Source organism: Tupaia chinensis, unplaced genomic scaffold, assembly GCF_000334495.1.
Source record: "Tupaia chinensis unplaced genomic scaffold, TupChi_1.0 Scaffold000627_1, whole genome shotgun sequence".
Classification (NCBI taxonomy): domain Eukaryota; kingdom Metazoa; phylum Chordata; class Mammalia; order Scandentia; family Tupaiidae; genus Tupaia; species Tupaia belangeri.
Window position 1 is genome coordinate 4,835,879 of NW_006160147.1, and position 9,423 is coordinate 4,845,301.

At 44.3% G+C, this 9,423-nt stretch overlaps 1 protein-coding gene across 5 annotated transcripts in view; it reads left to right on the forward strand.

The window, feature by feature from the left end:
* SRGAP2 (SLIT-ROBO Rho GTPase activating protein 2) overlaps positions 1–9,423 on the forward strand; it is a 288,633-nt gene that overhangs the window by 235,779 nt on the left and 43,431 nt on the right. For all 5 annotated transcript variants that reach the window (XM_014591898.2, XM_006159270.3, XM_006159271.3 and 2 more), the window contains exons 12-13: positions 2,270–2,294; positions 8,093–8,153. In XM_014591898.2, coding sequence (XP_014447384.1) covers positions 2,270–2,294; positions 8,093–8,153 — 86 coding nt within the window. The remainder of the gene's footprint in view (positions 1–2,269; positions 2,295–8,092; positions 8,154–9,423) is intronic.

Sequence of the window (9,423 nt, forward strand, 5' to 3'; positions counted from 1 at the left end):
GGGAAAGAGCTGATCAGAACTGAGTGAAGGAAGTTATCTGTTGAAATAGTCCCTGAGACTCCCAAAAGCCTCTACATTGCAAAGAAAATAAACATTCAACTCAGGAGAATGCTGGTAACCTAACCTGAGCTGCTAGATTGCAACCTGTGGGCTTCAGGAAGTCTTGACCTAGAGAAAGATTAGGAGATAGCATCTGATCTGTGATTTTTTTTTTTTTTTTGTGAAATGCATGGAAAAGTTGACAGTACCTAATTGGTGACTCTTATCAGATAATGAAATATTTCATTGTGTTGGCTTGCCAAATAGCACTGGAGAAATCCTTGCCCAATGTACAGCTATGCAACCTCCCAATCTTTCCCCACCTTCCCCTCCCTCCTCCACCCCAGCCAAATATTTTCCCTCCCAATCATGGCACTGCTATGAGAAAACTCGTGAGCTGGTAGACAGTAAAGCATTCATCCAGCCAACACTTCTCAGATGCCTGAAAACATGCTGATTTAACTGGGGAAAGAACTTTAATGGGCTGGACTCCTTAGAGACTCAGGCTCGGCCCATTATATCAACCACTTGTATCTGCCAACACACACAATAATCATGAGGCCATTTACAATCATAGACTCATTATTTAGAGATAGCTTTATTTGGCTTTCATCGTTTTGTCATTGTGGATTACAGTAAAGATCCCTTTAATATACCATTCTTGATGACTGCAGGGAACCAGCGTACAGAAATTCTGTGGAATGTATCTTTGTGGTGATAGTCTTTGTCGAAGTTCACCTGAGGTCCTGTACAAGGCTCTATGGGACAGAAAAGGGCTGAGTTGAATCCCCTGCTCACGGGTTATATCCGCGTGACCTCGGGCTGCTCTTTCCCCCCTCTCTGAACTCTGGTTCCTCTTCTATAAAACGAGAGTATGACACTAGATCTGAAGAGCTTAAAGACCCCGTGAGGTTCCTCAGGAGTGGCCTGCTGGCAAGGGCAGAGCAAGACCTGGTAGCCAGGCTCTGGGCCCTCCCTTCACAAAGCAGGCACTGTTGCTCTCCATGTTTGGGGTGTTGGGCCTCTGACATAGATTCCCTTTGATAAAAGGTTTCTGGGGATAAACACAGCTTGAAAAACATTAATTCAGAGGATCCCAAAGTTCTTTCCAGCCTGTATGTTCGCAGCCCTTTAAATCCAGAAAAATTGTTTCCTTATTTCCTCAGGGTGTCCAAGAGAAAGACAAGTGTCTTATCCTTTGATGTTTACTAGTATTTTCTTGTGAATAGAAAGACCTTCTTATTGTCTAGCCCAAATATGTCTTACTGCAAATTGAATAAATTCCCTCCTATTTTGAATGATGGGTGATAAACATTAATAGCCAGGATCTCTGCTTTTGTGAAGAAAAGAGCTTCTTTGGTGGGGACCAGCAGGTGGCATCATGGTTAAAGTGCTGGATACTCTCACATGGCCAACCACGATTGGAGTCCCGGATCTGGTGGCTTGCTTTCCGACTTTCCCTCTTCTCTCTGTCTCTCTCTGGTCAAATTAAAATAAATGAAAAAATAAATAAAATTGGATAGATACTTCTTTTTTCTTTACAAAAAAAAAAAAAAGCTTCTTTGGGAAGTAACTTATCAAATCTCTTATTGATTTCTGGAACTGAGCTGAATAATATGACTTGTTTCATTAACCAGCACACAGATAATTTGTTTAAGAATTATTTATTTTAAATAAATAAATAAGTAAGTAAAAATAATTCTTAAAAAAAAATTGGGGGCCAGCGGGTGGTACGGTGGTTAAGGGTGCTAGACTCCCACATGGCTGACCATGGTTCAAGTCCCAGACCTGGTGGCTTGCTTTCTCTCTTCCCCCCACCTCTCTCACTCTGTGCCCCTCTGGTCAGATAATAAATAAATAAATAATAAATAAATAAATAAATAGGTAAATAAAGTTACATAAAAATAATTTTTAAAAAGAATTATGTATTCAATTTTATTTAATATTGTTATTATTTTTTAATTTGCTGTAGAGCATATGTGCTCACAAGAGAGAGAGAAAGAAAGTGAGAACGCAAGCCTCCAAGGTGAGGACTTGAACCACGGTTAGCCATGTGGAAGTCCAGCACACTAATCACCACACCATCTGCTGGTGTGTGATACATACACAGATTACTTTTAATTATTAAAAACTTTATTTCGAGGTTTAAAAGTGATTGTCTCATTTTCTTGTTTTCTCTTTTTCCTCCGTATTGCCGGATCAACTTCTGATTTGGCGGGATCGACCACAGGCGTAGCTCCACTGTGAGGAAACAGGTAAGGGCCAAGCCTGGACTGATCTGGGTATGCAAATCAAGGCCATTCCACAGACATTTATGGAGCCACCATGTGGGAAGGACACGTTTCTGACTTCATGCCCGTGTTTGGAATGTCATTCAGTCAATTTAGTCATTGTATGTTTAATATTATGGCAGCTTCCTTGATTTAATTTTGCTTGGAGGGATCTGTCTTTATGACTTGTTTCTCTCTATAGTCATTTCTCTTCTTGCACACTAGAAATTTGGTTCAACTGGGGCAGATAGTTCCAGAATTGCCTGTGGTGTCCTTTAGCAGGAGACCACAAAAGAGGCATGTCACTTGCTCCATCTGTACTAATATGTCAGCCACTCACAGCAGCAAGTCACCTAGACCAGACAGCCATGCTTTAAGTTTGCAGATTTTGTTTGTCGGTTTCCTGTGGTTTGGTCATCTTGGCTGGATTCCTAAGATGTGCTAACAACGCAGAGATACCTCTGATCTCGGACTGGCAGGCGAGAGCCGTTCTGCTCTGCAGTTTGTGTGTGATCTTCAGGGTTGTATTAAAATCTGCCACTGGGCACCCAGCTCCATTACCCATATTTGGAAGGATCTTAGAAAGCACTGGCATGGATAATCCATATCCATGGATAATCTAAACAGCACTTGTGCTTGTTTAAAAAAAAATTAATTGAAGTATTTTTTGTAGTAGCAAATTTGACTTTCTAATTACACTTTATGGCAAATACTGAAATGATTCTGTGTCCCCTAAGCTCAAACCAGCTATGCAGTAGGCAGTTAGCAGGGAGGGGGTAGAGCGAGCTCAGAAATATCTTTGTGTCTACTCAGGGGAAAGCTGATCCAGGCTTTAAAAAATCATTTTGGGTAATTCACAGTGGCTCTAGCTGCAGGGAGATAATCGAATTTAGAGGGCATACGGCTTCCGTGTCGCCGGCAGCACCAGCAGGGTCTTCCGCTTACTGACAGCTCTGGCTGGGTGGGCAGCCAGCTGGGGAACTCTTGTGACATAGGCCTTGCCTGTCTTTGCTTTGCTGTCACTGTGCCCCCCACTTCAGCTTTGGATCTTATGCTTTGGTTAATGAGTACACCATCAGATGCAACAACACATTTTTTTGAAGTATAAAAATTTCACTGCAACTCTCCCTTTTGCTCCTCCATTTCTTTCTTCTGCCTCTTTCACCTATGATTTCATTTAAAATGAAAGAGGAATGGAATGCCTCCCAGGGATAATTTATTGCTTTTAAAATGAATAGGTAGATATCTTGAAGGGAACAGAAGCCGTTTTCCCTTTAACACTAACAACACAAGTGAATTTGAAGTTTGTTCCTTTCAGTTCCTAGACTGCTGGGCCTCTTGCGTATGTTTTTCTAAAGAATTATTGAATTTTATTTATTCATTCATTTATTATATTTTTTTTAATTTGACCAGAGAGAGACACAGAGAGAGAGAGAGATAGGGAAAGTGAGAAAGCAAACTTCTAGGTCCGAGACTCAAACCGTGGTTGGACATGTGGGAGTGCCCAGCGTCTTAACCACCATGCCACCTGCTGGTTGCCTGGGCCTCTTGCTTATTAGTGGAACTTTTGGTCAAGAGTTTCCCAGCCTCGCCCTGGCTGCAGGAGTCCAGAGCCCACTGTCTGCGGTGCTGTGCATCCTGGTTGGGCTCACCATCGGAGGAGAAGGGCTCCCATCTGGTGTGTTGCCCTCAGCACCTAAATACTTACAGGCAGAGCGTATCTGCTTGGTGCTAGATTTGCTAAAGAGTTCCACAAATACACCCAAACCCTCAATCAAATAATGATCCTTTTTTCATTCTCCTACTCTAGTTCTCTCTAGCAGTTCAGATTTCATGGGAATCCAGAAAAAGGCTTCCTAAGATGGGCAAAATATTAGGTGGTTGGGAAAGTCATGATGTATTTTTCTGTGTAAACGTGCGTCATGACTTTCCAGACAGCCCAATAGTAAGGAACTTGGAAATGAATTCTTGTATACGTAACTAGGAAATAAATGTTTGTTCGCTTGCTTACTTATGGCACATCAGCCAAACGAGAGGAACAATCAGGTAACTTTTATTTTTTAAGGTCTCTAATGGGTTCCAATCATTTCATTTCTGACCCTATTGAAGACCAGATTCCAACCTTCCCAGTTCTTTCTTAAGAAGGAAACACTTTGACTGCTGCTTCCAGACCCCTGCTGCCTTCAGGCCCAGCATTTTCTGTCTCTTACCCATCACTTCCTGTATTCTTTACTGGCTTTTCATTTTCTATTCCTCTGAAGTCAGGCATTTCTTCAAGGCTTGGTCCTCTCTTGACCTCTCTCCATATTCCTTCCCTTGTCACTCTTGTTTCCTTAGATGAATTTCTCTCCTTTCCTGAGCTTCCTTTTGTCCTGTAATGCTGTCTTTCTGCATCTTTGGATCTAACTAGTGACGGCCTGGACATTTAGACTTGAAAGCTGAGGTAGCACCTCCTACCCCGAGCAGCAGTCTCTTCAACTTCTCCCACCACTCTCTGATTTCCTTAGCCCCTCCCCTGACTTCTCTATTAATGGGGACTGTCCATGCCGCACTGTCTCCGTGGCCCCCAATTTATCTTTGATGTCTTTTTTCCTCATTACCCTCATCTAATCAATTGTCAAGACTTGTATTTTCTTCCTTGGTTAAAAATAGCAATCTAACAAATGTAATAGAGATCAGCAACTAACAAAAGCCCTAACCCTCTTATTCAAAGGATGCCAAACAATGCGTGTTTAGACATCATCCAGGTACCTTTCTGATTGTTTTTTCTTGCACATCACAAAACTACTGCTTTACGGTCTTTTCCAAATTATGGCTATTACCCTTCTCCCTTCACTTTTGGTTGAAAGTTCTAATAATCTGACTGGATGGGAATTTGGCCTGTTTGTCCTGAAAGACCCCTTCCAACCCTGAGAATATATGACCAAAAATATTGTATAAACTAGCATGGATTTTAACACTGGGGAAGGGAGGAAGAGAAAAAGAACAGGAAAACAAACAGTGAATTAAATCACGTGTAGAAGCTGCTCACTCAAGGGTATGCAACGTCAGCGAAGTGTGGGTCTTTAGGAGACCACAGAGCACACAGGCACCTTGTGGGAGAATGCATTTACTCACAGCCCAGAAATGGCCCAGGGAGAAGGGAGGATAGCAGGAGCAATCTAAGCCTTCATCACTGTCCATGTCGTGCCCCCATTGGATTCTGGCTTAGGCTCCCCTGGAGCAGTGGGGACTTGGAAAACCCTCTTCTACAGTCAGACAGGTGGTCTCTGGCCTACCCTTACCTGCCACAGGTTACCCCTCTGGGCTACTTCTGACATGCCTTTGGTAACCGTGGAGATGCAGGTTAATATATCTGATGTTCTGTTTCTTGCCAATTCTGTGTGCTTACCTTTAACTACCATGGATCTTCCATTGCCACGTGTCCAGGCAGAATCTTGCACTCATGTGACTTGGTGAAGCCAGTGCCCATGGGCTTCCTGACTTTCCTTCCCAGAGGGAGGAAACACACATCTGGGACCAACAGAACTTCCCCAACCCATATATCGCTGTCCTTGTGATCACTGCTCCCACAATTTATAAATGCAGACTATGCTAACAGAAGTCGATCAAAACAAAAAGACTTCTCAAAAGTAGAGTTATCTTTCTCTTTTTAAAATAGTGGAACCCAGTTTCTTCATTAAAGTAAGGAAGAGAGAGCATCCCAACCTGGCTTTTAGAAGTCAGTGAGGCCAACAGAGCAGGAGCACAGGCTGATGTCACTGAAAAGGCAGAGGGAGCAGATGGATTTGAGGGTCATGGAGATGAGCGTTTGGGTCCTGAGACCTTCCTGACTCCAGCTCCACCGTGGCACATGCACTACTCCTTTGGCAGCTTCCCTGGTTGCCAGCAAGCCAAGAGCTAGAGACTAAGCCGCCTCTCTCAGCCAGACTTCTTCATGAGATCCAGCTGCCAAACCCCGCAGACACAGTGAGAAATCCAGAGCCAGGGGAGGGGCACCGGCAAACCTGGAAGATGGACAGGAGCCACCCAGACCCATCCCACGTCAGAGTCCAAGCTCTGACCTGAGCATCTACCACCCTTTCTAGCTAGGTTCGGGCTCCCCTGCTTGATCTCTTTCTTCCCCATGGCTGAATTATTGTGCATTTAGCTGCAGTTTAAAACCCTACTGGTTTGCACACCTGCCAATGTTGGCTAAATTCTTAAGATACAGTATGAGTACTGGTAAAGTGATCAGTTGCAGATGGAGATTGTCTGGATTTGAGTCCCAGTTTTGCCACTTACCGTCTATGTAACCATCAACAACTATTTAACGTCACTGAGCTTCCATTTCCTCAAGTGAGTATTAATAATAGCACTATTACTGGACCAACCCAGCCACGTGACTCAGCACATGGCCCAACATCTCTGTACACTCCTCAGTAGACAGTAGGCACTGGGGTTCAAGTGCCGATAGGAAATATTACTCTCCTCACCACCAGTCCCCTCCCCAGTTTGTAGATGAGCGAGTCAGAGACCCAAAAAAGTTAAATGACAAGGGCAGGATTGTACAGCAAAATGGCGGGGCACAGATGGACAAAGAAGCAGGAGATTTGCTTCTTGCTTAGTTCCACTTAATCACCACTATTTTCAAGAGTTGATTTTTCTCTTTATCTTACCTTCCGTGCATACAAACCCTCTTTCTGGGCTCTCATTTCATCCTGCTACCTTCAGCTGCTATTAGTTGAACACTTACTGTGTGAGAGCATTACAGCCAGCAATGAGCACCCAAGAATTGACAGAGGATCTGCCCTTGAGCTGTAGTGAGGACAGATGCAAGCGAATGTTCACACCCACACAGTTCCGCCTACCGTCTGGGTTGAGGGGAGCATGCCAGCAGTAGTACAGCTCATGCAAAGCCAAGAGGCATAGGAAGACTTACCTGGGAAACAGAAAGGCAGCCAGGGTGGCTATGACAAAGACCAGGGGAGGAGCAGACAATGAAACTAGAGGCCAAGGCAGGATCTGGACACACAAAACTGTGAACAGTAGTGAGAAGTCTTTGAAAGAATTTAAATGGGGCCAGCTAGTTGGCACAGTTAGGGCTACTAGATCCCACATGACTGACTGCACAGACTCAATTCCTGGACACAGTGGCTTGAAAAACATGCTGGGTGTGTGTTCTCCCCAAGAGAACGGAAGAGAAGGGATTGCAGCATGGCCATCCCTTCTGGAGGATGCTTCTCGCTTTCTCTCTCTGTCTCTCTGTCTCTCTCTCCCTCTCTGTCTGTCTTTCTCCAACAAGTGCATGAGCACTGTAGCAAATTATTTTAAAAAAGAGAAAGAGAGAGAAAGAATTTAAGTGATGAGATGTGAGCACTTTTGAAGATCCCCTACCTGCTATGTGAAGGAAGAGAAATGTGTGTAGCAAGGGTGGGAATTGAGATTCTGCTTGGTCAAACTGGGCTGATAGCTGTAGAGGTAGAGAGAAGGAAACAGATTTGAGAGAGAGCTAGGAGGCATCCTTGACATAATGTAGTGACTTAGCATATGCCAGAGTGGGGAGTTGGTTTGGGATAAAAGCCAATCAGATCTGTCTAGGACATGCTGAACTTGAGGTATCTGTGTGGCATTCCAGCCAGGTGGCTGTACTGTTGTCACTGGAGCTCGGGCAGGCCAGTTGCTTCTCTGTGGAGTGGCGACTGATGTAGCTGACAAGTTCCGGATCACGTGGTCCATTTTCTCTGACCCTGGGCTATCCCTTTTGGATGATTCTAAAGTTGTATTTCTCTTTGGCTTTTCAGGACTCCAGCCAGGCTATTCCTCTGGTGGTAGAAAGCTGTATCCGGTTTATCAGCAGACACGGTAAGCAGGATTGTAGCCTTACCCATATTTGCGCAAAGATTGGGAAGAATTTCCGGGAATTCTTTGTAGAGTAAGAATAGAGGCTGACTTTGCATCCTGATAGATGCAGGAAAGGAATAAAATTGTAATTGTTCACTTCGTGTTGGATACCTCAGAAGGGCCATGCCTAGTCATTGAGAAAAAGACATATGTGGATCCAGAATGCCTTAGCCACTTACCACACACCCCTTTCTAGCAGGAGAGGGTGTTTTAAATTAAATGGTGGTGATAGTTTTGCCATTACTCTCGGCCCTTGCGTGTGTAGGTCTTCTCCACGGCACAGTCTGGCCATTTTGTCACATTGGCTTTGCGTACTAGACTGGTTTGAAAACAATTCCTTTTCTAATATCGTACTGATCCCTAATGATATTCAGGTTTTGCTCTGGATTGGTCTCACTGGTTGCAATAGGTCCAGGAACCCAGTTAGTAACTGGTCTTAAAGTGGTTTGTAACATTGAGAGTCTGCAGGGGCTGGCTTCTTCTCAACCTAAGACAAGTCACATGGGCCGGCCCTGGAACACAGTGGTTAAGCACTGCACATGAGGAGCCAAGGCAGTTCAAGTGTCAGCCCCTGTGGCTTGAAAAACATGCCTGCATGTGTGTGTGCATGTCTAGAATCCTGACAAGATAGAAAAATGGGAGAAAAGGGATTGCGCCATAACCATGCCCCGTAGGGGGTTTGTCCTTTTTGTCTTCCGACAAGTGCATGTGCCCGCTACACGCCCTCCCTGCCCCTCCCCCCACCCCCCAAAAAAATCATGCTGTTCTCTGCTTAGACAAAGCTGAATCTCATTAGTTCTGGATTTGGTTGGACTGAATTTAGAGATGGAGATATTGCCAGAGAATTCATCTTCCAAAATGTAAGACTATTTAGAAGGCACAGATATTGAGCTGTCAGCATGAGGATTTCTAGAAACTGGGCATGAGAACTGTTTTTAGATGTTGTCCTGTTTAGTGATAAGAAAAGGAACAGAACGACCTTCCTAGGACTAAGGAGGCACAGAGGTGATTCCTAGTCTTAAATGGAGAGGTGGCCATCTTCCCTGCCTTTGCCATCCTCACCCCTATGAACTGGGATGTTGTCTAGATTAGTTTGTTTTTTTTTTTTTTGGAGAGATTTTTCGCTATAGGGCGCGTTCGCTCGCCAGAGAGAGACATAGAGACAGAAAGTGAGAAATCACCCCCTAGGGGGGATGGTCATGCCGCAATCCCTTTTCCTCCATTCTCCTCT